At 39.5% G+C, this 20,084-nt stretch overlaps 1 protein-coding gene across 1 annotated transcript in view; it reads right to left on the minus strand.

The window, feature by feature from the left end:
* The window catches only part of COL9A1 (collagen type IX alpha 1 chain), a 91,273-nt gene that overhangs the window by 65,826 nt on the left and 5,363 nt on the right, over positions 1–20,084 (minus strand). The window contains exons 5-10 of the mRNA XM_063098323.1: positions 17,826–18,222; positions 6,074–6,157; positions 5,313–5,333; positions 3,815–3,889; positions 3,428–3,463; positions 3,241–3,303 (exon numbers count right to left, since the gene is read on the minus strand). Of these exons, the coding sequence (XP_062954393.1) occupies positions 3,241–3,303; positions 3,428–3,463; positions 3,815–3,889; positions 5,313–5,333; positions 6,074–6,157; positions 17,826–18,222 (676 nt within the window). The remainder of the gene's footprint in view (positions 1–3,240; positions 3,304–3,427; positions 3,464–3,814; positions 3,890–5,312; positions 5,334–6,073; positions 6,158–17,825; positions 18,223–20,084) is intronic.

Genomic DNA, 20,084 nt, shown 5'->3' on the forward strand with positions numbered 1-20,084 from the left:
CTGTGATGCTTTTACCTTTTCTACCTAAAATCCATGCAATGTAGAATGATAATAGACTTTGAATTGTGTTCCTTCAGATTCTTCCAAACACTATCCAATTAAACATTTTTTAACATTACTAAAAATAAAGCTTTGCAATGAATCAAAGAGCAGAAGATGAAGAGGTTAGATCGGAGGTTCAAGTTTCTATCACTACACTCGGGTTTACCTACCAAGAAATGCCTATTGAAGCGTTCCTACTTACTTAGCTCCCCTATGACCAGATACAGACAGCAAACTCTGATCTGGTGACTGTGTTTCAATACTCTCAAGGATTTTCATTCTCAATTTAAAGTTAAAGATATTTTAAAATGTCATATCAAACAAAGAGTATAGTAAGAAAACTTTCCAATTCCAGAAATCCCATGTGGCTCCAAATTAAAATGAGGATATGAAACATCAATATTAACAAATAATTATGAAATACTGATTATAAATGATTTTTATTATTCATTGAATTATCTATATCATTCTTCTTAGTTGGTAACTTAGGTACTAAAAATTCACTATCTCTTTTTCTCTATATCCTCTCTGATTATTCATCTATCAAGAACCTCATTTGTATCAACATGAGGCAGAATTGCCTGGGGATTCTAAAAATCAAGAAATCTGTATTCTTTTGCTATCTTAGCCACTAAGTGACTCGAGGTCCCTGAGGAAACCACTTGTCCTCGTAATTATCCGGTTTCCTGTGGAAAATAATATTAGACCAATATAATTTCCAAGTTATTGTAAGGTTGAAGGAAATAATATTTGTGACAATGCTTGAGGAAAAAGCTCTACACAAATGTGAGTACTATAGTTAATTTTCCCTTAGATTTCCTCCTTTTCTCTCTCCTTCCCTGTTTTTTCTTTTTCTTTTGCTTTCCTCCTCAGTCCCAGGAGACTGACTAGGTGCCCTCATCAGTTTCTCCCTCAGGACCTTCCAGGGCCAAAATTCAACGATCTAAGAAGCCTCACTTTTTACATCTTTTTGTATTTGAATTCTCATTTGCTTTGCAGTGTGGGACTGCAAATACAGACAGAGAAAAAAAATTACTTGTAATTGTTTTTACATTGTATATGTAAAAATTTCAAAGCACTTTCATGGGTTTATCCAAAATTTCTCTTAAAGTGGGAAAATTACTTTATGAAGCATAAAGTAATTTGTCTTTGTGGTATAATGGTATAAGGTAAAAAACTTGTTGAACAAGCTATAAAAGCATTATTAGGGCCGAGCCCGTGGCGCACTCGGTAGAGTGCTGCGCTGGGAGCGCGGCAACGCTCCCGCCGCGGGTTCGGATCCTATATAGGAATGACTGGTGCACTCACTGGCTGAGTTCCCGTCACGAAAAAATGACAAAAAAAATAAAATAAAAGCATTATTAATCTGAGGGACATAAGTCTCTATCTGAAATTATATTGCAGCTCAATAGCAAGATAAGACTTCAGATGACCAGTCCATGCTTTATCTACCAAAAAAAAAAAAAAATTAACTTTATCAGAAAATTTCTTTTTAATCCAACACAAAAAGCTGCTTAAAGTTTCAAAGGAAAATAAAAATAAATTCAACCTGTATTAGGCTACTAGTTTATTTAGCAGCCTGGTATTTATCAGACTGTTTTACTATTATATAACAATTTCAAATTATTCACAATGCTTAGATGAATAGCTTGATAGCCAATCTGTTATATAATTTCAGTCTGCATTATCCAAATATCAGTTTGATATTCAGTTTGCATTATCCAAATATTATTTCTTGAGTGCCTCGTGTAATGCCACTTTCCATACACAGAAAGTACAAACTAGGGGCTTTGAAATGTAAAATGAAATCTATCTCCTAAAGCACTAAATAGTATAAATAAATATCATTGTGGTAATCCTGACAGAGAAAGCATGTCTTATTAACAGCTAAAATCCAACTATTTTTTTCTCTCAAAATGAAGAATCTGTCTTAAATGTTAGTCAAAACTTCTTGGAAATTATAACTGTAGGTTTTCAGGTGCTTTCATTTAGAAAAGACTTTATTTCTTGATAACACATGAAGTGGTAACCTGAAGGATAACTTGAGGGATGAACCATTGTATGTTCTGTAAGAACAGATGCCATTTCTTACTTCATTTCATATCCCAGGGACAAAATCAAGTGGGACCTCATTAAGTGTTAGCCTAATGCATGGGGAGAGATGAAGCTGAGAATCCTGGAGTCATTTTAATCTGAAGAAATTATTTAGTGTTAGGCTTACCATATAACTGGGCATCTGAGCTTCCTTCAGATGGTGATAAGGGGTGGGGGTGGGTAAATTGGAGAAAGGTTGCTGGTTCCCAGTCAAGCAATCCTAGCCAGCTCATTTCTTTTTCAGGAGGGAGGTGGGGGTGTGGCTGGCTGGCCCATACAGGGATGGAACCCTGGACCTTGGTGTTATCAGAACCACGCTCTAACCAACTGAGCGATTATCCAGCCAGCCCCTAGCCAGCTCACTTCTGTCAGTAATGCCAGCCAGAAAAACAAGGTGGGAATAAGAAATAGTTTTGAATTTCCTATTCAGTGTGTGTTGACCATTTCCCTGCCCTGCTCCATCCTCATACCCCCCCAACCACCACCACCCCAACTTCAAGGACATCTTTCTTTATTTTTTATATTTCTATGGAGTTAAGAATGCTCTGCCCCTTGCCTGCCTGCAGGTTCTTTTTCTAAATGAATCCCAGGAGTGCCGGTGAAAGGGCAAGAGCAAAGACTACCAGCTGTGAGCCCCAGCCCCAGCCAAGGCCAGTAAGGATCTCCACCCCCACCCCTTTAGCCCCTGTGCCCTCAGTGGGGCTGAGAGTTCACCGGGTGAGCAGAGGGCTGACTGTTAGAGACAAGAACCGGTACCCGTCGCTGTTTACGGAGAGGAGAAAATGCCAGTCCTGCGCGGGGACCGCGAGGTCTCTCCTTTGAAGAAGCTGCCAGCTGCGCACCGAGTCAGGCGCTCGCACAAGACCAAGTTCAGGGCCACAGGTCGGGCGTGTGTCTCTCTCTCTCTCTCTCTCTCTCTCTCTCTCTCTCTCTCTCTCTCTCTCTCTCTCTCTCTCTCTCTCTCTCTCTCTCTCTCCTCACACACACACACACACACTCTCTCTCTCTCCCTCCCTCTCTCTCTCTCTCCCTCTCTCTCTCTACCTCCCTCTCTCTCTCTCTCTCCGTCTCTCGCACCCTGGCTGGGCGCTCTCCACTACTTACGTCGGCGCCCGGCGTGCCGGGCTTCCCCGGAGCTCCTGGCTGTCCCGGTTCTCCAGCAGGACCCTAAGCAGGGAGAGGACAAGGCAGGGAGAGAAAAAGGTGCAAAGTTGAGACCCTTTCGGACACATGTGGCTACAAAACACGTCTAAAGGAAGGATGTGCAGCGCGACCGCGCCGATCGACTTACCGGGGGGCCTGGGGGACCCTTTGGACCTCGGTCACCCTGGAGGGATAGGAGAAAGGGCGAGAGCAATCCATAAGTGGGAGAAGCTGGGGAGGCCGCTGCGACAGTCCCACTCGTGTTCACCACATGGATCGGGGACGGGGACAGGGTAAGGGCCGAAAGCTGGAGTTACCTGACCAGCGTGGACAACAGGGATATGACTAACTCCCGCCTCCAAAAGTCCCCAGGCTCTTAGGATCCCACCCCCAGCTCTCACCTACGTCCAGTCCTGCCTTTACAGGGTGGCGGGAAGAGGGGGGGGGGCCTCTCTAAAACCCGTCGGAGCCACTGGAGAAAGAGGAGGCAAGGGAAGGACTGGGGATCAGAGGGGGCCCGGAGATGGAAACTCACGTCGATGCCGTCGATGCCGGGAACTCCGGGAGGCCCTGGTGGCCCGGGAGGACCCTGCTCGCCCGGCGGACCTCTCTGGCAAAAACAGCACACACGGGTCAGTGGAGCTCACCGGGCAACAAAGAGCAACCGAGCGCTGCCTCCTGAGGCCCCCACCTCCGCCGGGTAAAGATACTTCCCTGAGGAGCCTGGGTTTTTGAACTCAGCATAGTAAATGCCTGAAACTTCCGAGCAAGCGATGGTTTCAGCTACGTCATATTCTGAATTGAGTAAATTGTGAGGTTAGAGCAGGATCTACGCCCCTACGGTGGAGAGAGGGTTTGCTGAGCCTCCCCTCTACCGAGTGCCTTAAACCGAAGGGGGATTGTGAAGAAGAGAGGGTCTAAGGCCTTTTTATCCCCCAAAATATTCAAAAATGACAATGGGGGTTATTCAATAGCTCTATTTAATCAGTAATTGCAGGTCAGTGTTTTGGCCAGAATGGAACAGCCGAGAATGAAGACTCTCCACTCCAGATCGATCACTGTATCGCTTTGTAAGTCTTTGTCCAGTAAGATGGGGTGGGGGGGCGGTGAGGGGCATGTTCTTGACCAAAAGATTTGGGAGGAGTCAGGCGGCCAGAGAGCCTCGAAACCCTGCGCCTGGCCTCATTTCAGTTTCACCTGCAGTGATGCTCCGGTGCATGAGGTCTTTGCACCTCGCTTCAAAACCACACCAAGTTTCAGACTGACCCTGCGTTATGACCCCTTTTATCGCTTGCAAACAGCTACTCTTTGATGGTGCTAGAAGGAATGCCGGCGTCTGAAATAGTATGAACATGTTGCTTAGGGAATGTGGGATTTTTTTTTTACCCTTCTGAATTTTAAAAAAAGAAAGAAAGAAGAAAGCCTCTTTCATCGAGGAAAACTTTGTTTTTCTAAGCTCCAGTGACCAGACAGGTTACAATGGGGTCTTTGTAATGAAACCTCAAACCTCGGCTGTGCTCACCCGCCCCGGCCGGGAGCTCTCCCGCGCGGGAGGGAGGAGACGCCAGAGCCCTGGGGAAGTTGGTGAAATTTTGGTGCGAGCCAGGGCTGCCGATTCCAATCCCCGGTCCGTCGACAGCTCTAGGAGACTCGCGGTTTAGTGCAGCCACCGTGGGCTGGAGGAGCGGGAGAGGGAGCCTTCCCGAATTCCCGCCTTCTCCAGCAAGGCCTGCTCTTGACTGTGACCAGGATGGGGGAGGGGAGGTAAGCAGCAATGCAGGCTAAAAATTAAACCCTGATCTTGGGTCACCTATGACCCTCAGTGCCTGAGCCTGAAGAGTTAGGGCCCGGGAGGGGGAGGAGGAGCCCTTTCCCAGAACAAAAGGTCATCTAGCGCGCCCGACGCCCACGGTCCTCGCTGCAGGTGCTCAAGGCTGCAGGGCGCACGGGTCCGGGGGCCGGGCGGACGCTCCGCGCCTTCCCCGCAGCTCCCCCGACTGCTGCGCCCCCACCTTTCCTGGGCCCCGGCTTACCTCATCGGTGGTCTGGCTGGGCTGGAGAAGAAAAGATGGAGAGAAAGTGAGAAGGCGCCCTCCCCAAATTCGGGCACAACTTACTTGAGCCACGCACAAGCAGAATCCTGACAGCAGCAGTCGCAACCCGAGCGCCCAGCGGTCCCGCGCGGTCCTGGCCATGCCCGCCGCGCTAGCCAGGCTCTACCTCCTGCAGCCCCGCTAGGCTTCTGGGCCCGCCACTCGCATAAAGTGTCACTTCGCCCCCTCAAAAAGCTTCCCCCGGGAGTAGTGGTAGTAAAGGTGCCTGGGACAGGGAGGCGTACGTCTCCCTGTTTATGAATGGCCCTAGAGAGGGTCCTGGGGATTGGAGGAGAACTAGAGCCTGGGAGGCCGGATAGAGTGACAACAGTCCCCCTTAACCCTTTCCCCGCCGCCGCACGAGCAAGACCTGAGCACAACTTTGCCTCCGCCTCCGCCTCATCCACCCCAGTGCGGCCTCTGCTGTCCTCGGAGAATCCCCAGATGGCTTGCCCCACTGTTTCTGGAGAGATGTGTGGGAGTGGGAGCGGGAGGTCGTAAACCATCAAAGAGAGAACCAGACACCCAGAGATGGTTTCTACCCGCCAGGCTGCAAGTAGGACCTGTTCTTTACAATCTGTCTTGTTGGTACAGGAAACACACGCTCTTTAGGGAAAGAAAGTGAGGAGGCGGGGAGGTGGGGGGGGTGAAGAGGGATGCGCTGGGTAGAAGTGGCCTTTGCAGGTGGTCAAGGGACTCACCCTTATCCTGGCTGGCAGCTCATGGCAAGTTTCTCTACTGGGTCGCAGGGGGTCGCAATGGATCAGCATCCATTGAAGTTCAAACTGGAGAGAGGCAACACAGGCAGTTAAGGTTTTTTTGGAAGACAGAACAGGTCATTTAAGAGAGAGGTGAATTTTTTAAGTGTGGTCTAATTGCCAAGTGACTGCAGACCAACTTGAACTGGTTGAGCTCAGTGAACCAGGACTCTTGCTTTTCCTTGAATACAAATTTTCTAGTACAAATGGGCCAGAAGCCCTTCCCAAGTTTCTCTGATAATTGGATATCAATGTCTTTAGCTCTAATTATTCCTGCATAACCCAGCCAGGAAACAGAGCACTGGCAGTGACTTTCTATTTTCTGTTCTCACCATAACTTCATGAGGTAGATTCTATTAGAATGAGGTTCAGAGAGAAAAGAAACTGTTCAAGTCACAAGCCAATAATTGTCAGAGTCTGGATTGGAAACCCAAGCCTATTGAACTCTGCAGGTAATATATGCTCTCAATTTTTAGATGGGAGATTGAAGATGGAGATAAGCAAAGAGGTGGCAACCAGGAGGACAAAAAGAAAAAGAAATCTAGTCCTGGAACACATGCTTGAGATGACATTCTCCATGGAGTGGTCACAGCTTAAAATAAAAAGAAGGACCAATGGTGAAGGGAATGAGAAAACTCTAAGACTCAGAAGAAAAGACATTAAAATATTTTAAATATTTAAAGTTTGTATAGTTTCATTCATTGGTTGAAGAGACATAAATTTCTAGCAGTTGAAATTCAAATGTGTCCTGACAACTTCTTCCATTTTGAGTAGGTTTTCAGAGAGAAGAGGGTAAGAGGAAAGAAACAGACCAAGGGAAGATTTACCAAATCTGAATCTGAAAACAGCCTCAGGCAACAAGGCAAAACAAAGAAAACAAAACAAAACCAAAAAAGGTCATGTCCCGAGGAAGCCTACAGCCATGAGCCATACTGGCCCCTCTAAATTCAGGCGCTTCCTTGTAAGGCATTTCAAACTGGATCCATATTTCTTGGTCAGTGGATTCTACAGGTACTATGTAAATGTCTAGTGAAGTGTACAGATCCCAAATCTAAACATTAGCTCTTTTCTTTCATTCAGCAGTGATTTCTAGTTCATCCCATATTCCAAATGGATTCTAGACCTGCTGAATCTGGAATTAAGTTAGATATGGTTTTCTACCCTTGCAGAAATATCCAGAGTTGAGATTACTGGATGGAAGATTGCAATTGGAGACCGTGAAGGATGAAGTCCTTCACTTCTACCCACAAAGGAAGAGCAAGGTAAACAAAATGAGTTTTCTATTTTATAGAGAAGTAAAAATAAATCATTAAGCTTTCACCTCCCTGTGTTGGCTTCCCATGGTTCTGACTGCCCTGGAGTTTTGCCCTTGACCCATTCTTGTTTCTCTCAATCCTACTATGCCTTCTCTTCACAAAGTGTAGACATCTTGGAAAATGAGTTGAGTGAGATGAAAGGAAAGTGAGCAGCTAAATTAAGACATTTTAAGATGGAAGATTACCTATAAATTGTATGAGAATTATGCTGATCTATATATCCACGATGTGAATTATTTAAGAGTAGTATTCTGACATCCTGCAAAAGAACTGCTTTCCAAACTACACAATATCTTGCAGTTAGGGAAATCACTTTGATCAAACATTTTATTTTCATCAGAGTAGTCTTGTTTGCTTGGGGGGGGGTTCATCTGGGCTTTGTTCTAAACTGTAGTGGAAATTTTAAGACGAAGATGAAAGATAGAATGGAACAAACTTTTCCTTAATAACTACTAAATACCTGGCATTGGAGGCAATTCACAGATGGGTAAAGTAGGGCAGAAAGGTTAACTTGTTTGCCACAGGTCGCACAGCTAGTAAATGGCAGAGCAGACATTCCAAATGGTCCCAACTCTAAAACAAGGGCTTTCTCTGCTACCGCAGTCAGTCTCCCTGAAAAGCACTTACTGTCTCCACAAAATAACATATTTTCTAAGCAGGTGACCAAGGTACATGGTGATTGAACATTTGTATTAAAAATGAATAGAAAAGAGAAATCCAGAAATCAAAACTGTATGATCTTTTCCAACATCTGCTAAGAAACTTCAGAAACTTTCATAAGAATTCAAACCATTCTTCACATCACACGCTTGTTATAGAAATATACCCAGAAGCAAAATTACTAGTGTTCTTCTAAAAATGGACAACTGTGTTTACATGCAGGTACATATTCATGTGCATTACAAAATATCACATAGAAAATAGAATTGCAGTTCTTTTTCCTCAATGAGTAGATAAGAATCTTGCCAGAATAAGAGAAGATGTTTCTCCCCTCCTGAACCCCCAAAGTAAAAGAGACCAGTCACATAATTGTATTCACTAAGTCCTTTGCGAATTGTTAACTCAAACTAGGCAAGCAATGTGTGTGGTATTTTGATTTTGAAAAATGATTCATACCTTAATGACCTTGAGAAAATTTAATTATATGGCTAATCAGTAAACCTATATTCTTTGTTTAGATAGTTCATTACTTATTGCAAATGTGAAGTAATTCATTAAGCTGTTTTCTCAAAAATGGAATTCCCTCTAGATAAATTGGTACACTTGTTTAAATATTCAAGATGCAATTGTGGCACAGGATAATGGGAGAATGAAATATAATTCATCTGTGAATACAGGCTGGGTTTTTCAGAGTGCCACATAGATCAAGGGTTTCTGAACACATCTGCACATCCACATAAACACCACCTACTCACTAATAATCATCTATACAACAACCATTTTTGGCATATAATATGAATTCCAATTTGCATGCTAATTATTTTGAAGGAAGATTGGCAGACTGCCCTAGTAAAAGTTACTTTCATTATACATCTAAAATGCTGATTTCCACACATTTCTCATTTTTATACCAAGGATCACTCTTCCCTTTGAATACTGACTGACAAAATATATGTGACAAATATTTTAATTCAGTCCTTCAGTCAACATTTTTGAAGTCCTAATATTCTGAACCACTAAAGAAACATTCCAGGGAAACCATAGATATTCCCCTTCCAATTTACAAGACAAGAGAAAAATACAAGTAGAGAAATAAAAAGCTGTGTTTTTTTTAAACCTACTAAACAGAATATAAAATGCACTAGCAAAATTCATCTTTCTCAAAATAAAATGCTTCTCCCTTGACTCAAGGAAAATAGTGGTATAAACGTAAGGTGCTTCACAACTGCCTAGATTTGGCACTATCCAATTTTTTTTTTATAGGGCACTGAGGTATAATTCCATTCCCAAGGCTAGAGTAATGTCCAGCTGATGACATACTCAAGCAAGAAATTTTGGCCCCAACTCTTTTTTTAATAGGGCTAGTGATTTCTACTTATTTTGCTAGGTTGTCATGAAAGATTAATAAGATATTTAAGCCCTTCATAAGAACTAAACAAAAACTAAGCACAGACAACTATCTTTTCTTCCTGGGAGAGAATTTTTATGACAAACTATGGAACTTGGCTCAATATTAATGAGAATGGCAGAAGGCTTGATTTTTGCACACCAAATTATGATTAAATTTTACAAAAAACTAGCTTTTCAAAAATAGGTTTATGAACAAGACAGATGTTTCATTAAACTTTTATCTACTCATTGACAACAAAGATTTTAAAAAATACTTGCATTCTGAGATCTCATCCTTCTGTTCATTTTATAAAGAAATGTTGGTTTCTATCATAATAAACAAACTCCTCCAAATGAAGCTTCCTGGTTACTGAACAAAAGGCTCTGAGCTGCCTCAAAATCAGAAATTTCCCCAACTCTATGTAGACTAGGCTGTGCAGCTCCAGACATAGTGCTAGAGATGCAGTTAAACATGAGCAGGCAGCACTCATCTGGATCATAGCAAAGGCTGAGGCAGAATGGTGAAAGGGGAAAGCAGTGGACATAGAGTTAGCAGACCTAGGATGTATTCCTTTATTTATTCTACGTGTCTTAGTACAGCACATTCATATACTTTGAGATAAGTACTAGGAAAGATACAAAAATGTCTAGAATACAAAGCGTACCTAAGCTGATAAATGCTGAAGCAATTGAGATGACAGATATATTTTTCTGGCTAAAGTCATCAGTGAAGGCATGACATAAGATGCAATATGTGAGTGGGGCTCTGAAGAACAATTAAGATTTTTATGAGCAGAGATGAGGAGGGTAGAGGTTGGGGTTCTGAAGCCAGGGAGTGACAACAAAAAGGCCCAAGGGTGGGAAGTCGTATATACAGAAGGGACCAGATTAGCTGGGGGCAAAGTAGACATCAGATTTTTTTTTCACCTTGAATTCTAAGCTAAGAAATTTGAATATTATTGCTTAAATAATTATTGGATTTTCATCAAAAATTTTTCTGTAAGGGGTGTTGGGATGGGGAAAAGTGAAGGACAGTTCAACAAGATTCATTTGATCATAAATGCCTAATCCTTTGAGGCAAAAGGAAGCTACCATAGCAGAGCATCAAGAAGTCTTAACTCTGAACTATGGTGAGGCATCCTGAGTTATTTGACAACCAAAAAAAAAAAAAATCCTCTTCTTATTCCACATCCCCCTTCAGTTGCCATTCTATGTTCTGCTCCCGTTTATACAAAACTCAAAAGACTTATCTATATCCATTGTCTCCAGTTCCTCTTGTCATTCTCTCTTGAACTCTTTCCAATTGGGCTTGCCCTCCCAACACTCCAATGGGTCTTTTCTCAACATCACCCTCATTGGTTCCTAAGTCCAATGGTCAACTCTCAGTCCTCATCTTATTTGATGAGGACTTCAGTTCAGTTTCTTATTCCATCCTCCTTGAAATACTGTTTTCTCTTGACTTTCATGGCACCACAATCTCCTGGGCCTCTCGTATAGAACAGGCTCCTCTCTCTTAATTTCTTTTGATAAATCTTCCTCATCTCAGCAACCTCTGAATGTTGGTTGTTTCAAGACTTAATCCTAAGACTTTTTTATGACACCCATCTCATGGTGATTTCTGGCTTCAAATACCATATATATATAGATAACTCCTAGAATTCTAATCCCATCTGGACCTGTCTCTTAAGCTCCAGAAGCACACATCTAACTGCCTAAGAGCATCTTCACTAAGATGTCTAATAGTGATCAAACTCCTGATCAAACTTACGTGTTCCAAACCAACTCCTGATATTCTCCCTGATAATTGCTCTTGCCACAGTCTTTCCCATGTCAATAAATGGCAACTCTATACTTCCAGTTACTCATGCCAAAAATATTGGTGTCATCCTTGATTCCTCTTTTTCTCTTACACCTCAAATCCTGCTTTCTTTACGTTCAAAATATATCAGGATCTGACTGCTTTGCACTACCTCCACCACTGTCCCCTCCAACCCAATTCCATTCCTGCCTGAATTATTAAGGTCTCCATTGCCCCTAAATGCTTCTGTTCTTCTCCCCACTACAATGTATTATCAGAATAGCAGCCAAAGAGATCCTTTTAAAAGATGAGAACATGTTGCTTATCTATCAAAAACCATTTGAGAGCTGCCCATCTCACACAGCATGATTACCAAAATGCTAACACAATTTCCCCACCCCATCTCCATCATGTTACCTCTCCAGCCTCACTGCCAACTTCTCTCAGTCTTATTTCAGCCACTCTAGTCTCCAGGTGGTCCTCAAACAGCAGACAATACCAACACCTGTCCCTTTTCACTCGCTGTTCTCTCTTCCTGGAATCCTTCCCCATATATCCACATGCTAATTCCCTCAACTCCTTCAGGTTTCTGCTAAAATGTTTTCTTCTCAATGAGGCCCTTCTCCATGCACTCTGATTTCCTGTTTTGTTTTTCCCCCATGACATTTATGCCCACCTGGCATACTCTACATTTATTCTTTTACTCATTGTGTCTGCTCCCTCTCCCCAGAATAAGCTCCTTTAGAGTAGTAATTTCTGTCTATTTTCTCCACAACGTAAAATAGTGCCTGTAACTTAGCAAATGTTTAATAGTTTTTTGAATATGGTTGTTGAATGTTAATGAATGAATATATATAGATGGAAAAGGAATATAATGAAGAAAGTATTGATAGTATTTGTCTTCTGGTTTTATTACAATTTGGAGCAAGCCCCTTCCCCTGCCTGGGTTTCAATTTCTTTGCATGTAAATTAAGAGGTTTGGGTTAGATGCACTCAGAGTTTCCTCAAGCTCTGAAAGTCTATGATTCTATTGATACCGTGTTGTAACCATAGAAACTAGCCATACAGAGGTTAATATGAACAAAGATTTCTCTATGATCTTAGCCTATATACATTTTTACAGAAATAGAAATACTTGCAGCACTGATTTTTTTTTTTATTATTGCAACAGTATGGGTACAGCTGAGGTCAATAAAAAAAATCTGTATACTCAAATTTTTTTAAAAGCAAGTTTGACCATCATTTAGCTTTTACTCTAGTTATCCTTAGCCCCTACCCTCAGTTGTGGCTTCTACTGTGTTAGCAGCTCTATTTCTCTGTGTTCTTCTGGTTTCATTGCCACCTAGTGGAAAATCCAACTGATGTTTTTAACATGGCCTACAATACAGCAGGCTAGGCTTTATCTCCAAAAAATTTTGACACTCGGTGTTTAAAAATATTTCAATTAAATCAGTGTAATAAAAAATATTTCCTATGGATAGGTATAGGTAAGATTATCATTTCTTTTCATTAATTTAATACTTTCAAGTGAAAGAGTATTTTTAAAAGGTGTACTTGTCAAAAACAACTTAATTTTAAAAAATGAAATACTACCATTTGCAGCAACATGGATGGACTTCAAGAAAATTATATTAAGCGAAATAAGCCAGGCACAGAAAGAGAAATACTTCATGTTCTCTCTTATTTGTGGGAGCTAATAAAAATAAATAAATAAATATACAAACAAATAAACGGGGGGGGGGAGAAGACACAACAATCACAACAATTCCTTGAACTTGTTAAGACAAGTGAGCAGATATGATGTTGATGGGTGGGAGGGGGAGGAGGGGGAAAAGGAGGAATTGGTAAAGGGACACAAAAATCAACTGCATTATATATTGATAAATTAAAATAAAAAAATAAATAAATGCAACTGGAGGAAAAAAGCAACTTAATAAGCAAACTTAATAGTTTAGATACTATGCATAGGAGATATTGCATATTTTTTAAATCACTAAAAACCTAACTTTTCTACAATATTTCTCAAATATCAGAAATAATATTAATTACAACCTCCTAATTTATTTCTTCCATGTTATCGTTCATAAAACTTTCATTGTTTTTATATTTGAAGGTTGGTATGACTCAAATCTGTGGAGGAGAAAAAAGGACAGATAGCTTTTCTACCAACAGTTTTGCCAGCTCTCTTATTTTCTCTGAGTCTAATAAAAAATAAACATAGAACAACACATCTAAGATATACTTTTAAAAACATTAAATCTGATTGGTTAATCATGTTGCATGTTGGCTTTTTTGAAACATGCATAGGTAAAAAGAAGAACGGTTTGAATCACATATTTGTAAAGCCACATAAACTTTTATCTTCCCTCAAACAAGGCTAAACTCCCAGGGTACATCCCTGAAAAGGGAGAAAGGCTAACTTTGTTTTCTAATAGAGCTGCACCAAATAACTCTCCTAGGCAATCATGCTGACAACAAACAATAAAGAACCTGTCATAAAACAACATGTTTTTATGGTATGCTGCCAGGAAACTGGGCTTTGCAGTGGGATAAATGGCACCATCCTAAAATATGGACACAAAGGAGAATAGGAAATATGGGGATTTATTGCTTTAAAATCAAACTAACAATGTATTACAGCAGTACATTGGGAAAAAAAATTTTAAATGCTCTGAGCCCACTAAAGACTCATGAATGATGAGGAGATGTTTGAGTTGTAGACCACGTGAGCAGCTATATCACAAGCCTTATGAAACTCTTTTGAAATTGGCTTCTTTTTTCAATTTAGAGAAGGAAAAAGGACAAAAGATAGGATAGGCAGGAGAAAATCACAAACAACTACAATACAATTGAGTCTTTTAGCATTAGTGATCCATCAAATGTTGTTTTCAATTGCATTTTTTATTATGCAGTTCCTAGGGCTACATTTTGATATCTGATAATATCTGTGGAAGGGATGTTTTGCTTTTGATTTATTTACTAGACAAAAGCAAAGACTGACCCTGAAACAAGCATGCAATTAATATAGAGTGTCAACGATTAGAATGAATCCAATTACATGAAGAAAACTTGAAAAATACAGTTCCTTATTGTTTTCATGCAATTTTTTTTTCTATTTTATGCTATTTCATTTTGATTTAAATTTTCTTGCACAGTACTATTGAATATTTGCTGTCTCCAAATTGAGAGAAGGGTGACCTATCAGTATAGTTCTCTGCCTCTCAGAATATGTGCATGTCACTACCCATCACTCTCTAAGTCCTCTACAGGACAGGGAGTCATTGTCGATTTTCAGTAATTGCCAGCAGCTTCATATTTCAGCCAAATTGGTGAGAAGTCCAAGATGACAGGCCATAAAACAAAAACAAGGGCCTAGAGACAACTCATGGGCACTTGGGCTTTTTCTGCAGACTTGTATGAGTATTTGACTACCTTTAGTTTTGAAAAATGAGGAGTAGGGTGGGAAGTCTAACAAAGCTTGAAAAAGGAAGAATTGATACATGTGGGAATTTGCAAATGAGAGTCCCTCTGCCTGGAACATGGATCTTCTCTTCTGCTGGACAACTCTTATTCATCATCAGGACTCCTCTCAGACAAAATCTCCTTTAGGAAGCATGCTTGAGCCCCACTCTCATGTCTCCCTGTGCTGATCGGAATGAGGAGCTTTTTCCATGTGCTTCCATGGCACACAGCGCTTGTCACTGTCATGGTCCTTATCATGTTATGTTATGTTTGTTTATGTATCTCAACTCATCTTCGGCAGACTGAAGAAGACAAAGTCTGTGATTTATTTGACTGTGTATACCCAGTATATAGGCACTTGATGAAAATTTACTAAATGAATAAACAAGTAGGATTAATGTCTGAGAGCATGTTTTATACTGTACAATCTTCCTTCTTTTTTAAAAAATATTAATTTTCTTTGTGCTGCCAAGTAAGTTCTGAAAAATCTATGTAAATCACAAATGCCTTCCAAAGTAAGAATGATTTTTATAAGGAAAGATATGTGGTTGTACATATTTTTTCTTTTTCTCAAAGAAAAGCTATGTGGCATAGCAGCAAATAAGACAGATTAGAAATTTTATGCCTAACACTGTTTCTCACAAGCTGGTAGACCTGCTACCATTTCTGCTACTACTTCTTTAGCTGAGAAATGGAAATAACCCTGTTATTACTTGCTATCTTATAAAGTTGTTGCAGGATCAAATAAGTTACTAGGAATAAAAGCTTTTTGAAAACTTTAAGTTGGTATATTAAGGGTATTAAGATGATATTTTTAAAAAGCATAAATGGGCTTTTCTTACATAGTTTTCTATTCTTTGTCTTTTACAGGTGAAGTTTGAGGAATACGTTTTGGTGAGACATTTGAGTTTAATACTGTCACTTCCAGTTCTTAAATGTAGGTAGGATTTCTTTGGCCTGTGACCTTGAGACAGTTTAGTTATTGTCACTGCCACCACCACCACCATCATCATCTGCTATGGAACTTTAATATGATATTAAAGGCTCAAGTCTCTTTTGTGTTTCCTGGTTGAAGAGTCATAATTCAGTCTGAAGGAAGAAATTTGTACATGCCTATTTCAAATACTTTTAACACTGGCTACAAAATATTGACATGAAAAACTTCTTAATGGGCCAGAAGCATAATGTAAAACCAGCTGCCGGGTTCCTGGTTGCATCCCTGCACATGGTAGAATAAAATAGACAATAATTGGTAGTAAGTGGTCTCCATTGTGATGTGAGACTAGACTTGGCAGAAAATCTACAATCAGCTATGACATTATTGGCAAAACTAAAGTATAATAAAGTAATACTGAGACTTTAGTTTACCACTCTGGCAATCAGACCATTTAATAGCTTTTCAGTACCTAGATTTCAGAGTTATATAGACTTAAAATGTTTTTTAAGGCCAATAAATCAATTTTTAAAATTCTTGATAAATATTCATCACAGCGAGGAAGTAACCTAAAGCTTCTTCCACCTCACCCATGGTCCAGAAATGAAACAGATATTGCAGAAGTTCAGTGTCATCTGAAAACCTTTACCATGTAATTACAAAGATTTTTCTGCACAAAATTTCAAGACAGCACAACAGTGGTCCCAGCAGCTTTCTAACCCAGTCACTAGAGGTGTGATAACTCCTTATTAGATTAAGAAATACTTTCTCAAGAGCCTACAAGCCAGAGCAGTAATGTGCCAGTTACAAATTGCTTCCTGTCCATCACACAATATAGAAATTCACACTACCCTTCACACTAATCACAATTCTTCCCTTGAAGACAAGTTATTTGAACAATTCCATTACTAAGATCCCTGATAACCTTTTTTTCTTTGGAGAAGTTCACAGAAACAATTCAAAATAGTTGTATCACCTCTGCTACACTCCATGATATAGGTTTTGTGACTAGAATTTAACAGCTGCATACCAGTATGAGAGAGAGAGAAAGAGAGAGAGAGAGAGATGTTGGCATCAATGGTTTATTTACTGAGCTCTAAATTCTTTAGTTTCTCCAAAAGAACACTTGTTCTCTAAGATATATTTTTTAAAATTTCTATCATAATATTATAAAATACATTTTTTAAAGGATTATTCAGTGAAAGTGTAGCAATTCAGAATGAAAGAACTATATGGTACGAGTTGGCACAGTTATTGTGTCATTATAAAATTCCTTACCTTTATATCCATGGATCTCTACAGTAAGATCACAAGCAGAGTTTTAAATACTTTACTTCTATATTATGTCATGCAAGACCTGCTTAGAAATAAATAAATATTATGCCATCTACATAGTTTTCATTCTTGTTGATCAGACATCGTATGGCTTCCTAACCTCACCTCTCACCACTGTGCAGTTAGTGTCCCTCACTGCCCCTCCACCACCACCACACACGCTCTAACATTTTCACATACGTGTACCATCCAAATCAGCCAGTCTCTAGACTTTCAGATGTGGTCTAATTATTCTCCACTTCTTTTTCTCTTAATGGTCTTTCCCTCAGCTAGAGTGCACTTTCTCTTCTTTTGCCAATTCAAATCCTTCCATTTCAAAGTTCATTGCTTTCAATAAGCATGGAATTCTTGACTAGACTAATCCACCACTCCTCTTAACCTTACTTTGAATATTCGCATTAGTTATATATATACATAGATGTGTTTTTATATATATAACATATTGTGTGTGTGTGTGTTCTACACCAATATGTTCCACACCAGCATGGATTTCTTTCTAAGTTGCCTTAGAAGGTTTCTGGATACTCCAGGTGGGTATGTCATACTTTCCACGTAGACTTTAAGCTCCTCAAGACAAGGAGCTAACTATTTAACTTCCTCTGATTCTGCATTTCATCTGGCCCATGCTACACTCAAAACAGGCAAGAAGGCTTTTTGAATAAGTAATTGAGTACATTTTTTTAAATGAATAAACTGTTTGTAGTTTAAGACATTCAGCTAATTATCAAAGATTTCTGTGGTATTAATTTTTAACATTATGGTTTTGCTTTAACCTTTCATAGTGTGTGGTTTTATACTTACTGGAACAGAAACTTGAGGATTATCTGCAAGTTTTCCAAGCACAGCAAAGCCATCAACATCAATTTGGCCTCTTGGCTTTATAGGCAAGGATTCAATCCTGTTGCAGTCAACAAAAAGAGTAGCACTGCTCCTTTCCACACCAATCATAACCTTATGCCACTGGGAATCAAACAAGGAAGGCAAATTCGAAAAGGCTGCTGTTTGGAAACTTCCATCCAGTCCCTTATATGAAAATGCAACAGATTTTGTTTGGCCATTAATCTTCACGCCAACTTGCTCCTTCCCTGAGGCATCCTGAATCTGCCAAATGCTCCAGTTCTTTTCAAGTGTGCTTCCAGTCATCCGAAAAGTAGTCAAAAAGGAGTATTCTTCAGGCAGTCCATTGGGATATAAATACCTGAGTAAAATTTTAAAATAGTAAATATGTCTTGTTTTCTGTACCCATACTTATTTACCATATTCCCTTTTTATGACATTTTAAATTCTAGACCTATGAAAAGACTACAGTGTGAAAAACTATGTACTGTTTGTTCTTTCATAATTGTTCATAAAAGACCTTTACAGAAGTGAAATCATTCATGTACATTAATGCTCCATCTTAAAATACATATTTAAAAAAAATCCTCCCTCATAGCTAAGGAAGGTTCTCAATGTCACATTTTCCTAACAATATTACTATTTATGCTACCCAAAGAACTACTGTTCAGCAATTCCACCTCAGCCAACAAACACATTCTTACAAAGTTCTCGGCAACATTTCTTTCACAAGTGAGAGAGATCGTTAGGGATCCAAATCAGGTCTCCTAATTTATGAAACTATTTAATTAAAGCTGCTTTTATTTTTTATTTTAATGTACCATGTTAAGATTTTTTGGTATTTGCACAATTGTTGGGTAGTTCCCTCCATAATTATATCCTAGACCCACATAAGCATTCTGAGGATCAATAACTGTGTAGATTTTAGAAGCTTCTTTACAATGAGGATGCAGGTCTTTTCTAGGAAGTTCAAAGTAGTAAGATGTTAAAGTAGCAGCCTGGATCTGGGACAAGGGAAAGGTGACCAATTCTTCTCTCCTTCAACCCAGTTGTTCCTCAGTTTTACAACTAAGTCTGTGTCATTTCTACTTCCTTTACTGCTTATAATGGCAGCATAAGGCTGGTAGTGTCCCCAGAGCATCTCCTGTCTATATAGAGGCCATAATCAGAGGTGCCTCAGCTACCTGGATCTTCCTCTGTTGAAGCCACACTGCTGAAAGCTGAAAACTGAACTTTAAAAATCAGAGCATATCAAATGTAAACATCATTTTTCAAGGACTTGAAGGTTGTATCCTTCTTCCTTCCTCCTAAACATAGAAAAATTCCTAAGCAAAGAAGAATGCTAGGAAAACTAGATGCCAATGGATTTTGTTTGGTAAATAATAAAAATTGACATTTCCAAGAACATTTATGGGCCAGGACCCAGAATCCTAAATAACCTTCCTTCAGGTCAAACTCTTGTTATGTATCCTTCTTCTCATGAAGAATAAAGAAGAGAAAGGAGAGAAGAAATATCTCAGTGGATGCTGACTTAATTTGTTACAAACTAAAATGAATATAAATATAAATGCATTGTATTGGCATATGTATTGTTATCAGTTACATTATATTGTTGAGTTCAAGAAATTCCTTAGTTCCAAGGATGTTTAGCAATAAACGAAACTACTCAATTTGCTAAGATGTTTTTATCTTTACTTTGACATTAACTATAAAACTTTATCATCTCTTATAACAGCATAAGCAAACTTTTAACTTTTTCTGTTAATATTTTGCAAACCCTCATTAAAATCTAACTATCTCAAAAAATTGTATTGTTTTGTTAGTTTTGTAAAGCTAACAAAAATGTAAAACTTTTCATCTGAGTACTGTTTTATCATCTAAGTACTCATTTTAGCCAGTATGGCTTTGGTTTGTATTTAAGGTACTGGGTGAACTCTTCTACAAATACACATTTTAATATGGTTAACTGATGATGTGTATTATTCTTATAACATAGTTTTCAATTCACTACATATCTTTCATGTACAGAGGTTTTAATGTGTTCATTTTAAAATATTCAGCCTGGAGCTAACAAAAAACTATATACAAGAACTATTTACTGTCCTATTTTCCCAGAATGGAACTGTCTACCATCTTTTATTATTCTATTTAATTAATGATCTGGATTTAACCAGATGCTTAAATAATTTGTTTTCTTATTTTTGTTTAAATAGTAACCACTGA

The sequence above is a fragment of the Cynocephalus volans genome, chromosome 5 (assembly GCF_027409185.1).
Source record: "Cynocephalus volans isolate mCynVol1 chromosome 5, mCynVol1.pri, whole genome shotgun sequence".
In the NCBI taxonomy this organism is placed as follows: Eukaryota; Metazoa; Chordata; class Mammalia; order Dermoptera; family Cynocephalidae; genus Cynocephalus; species Cynocephalus volans.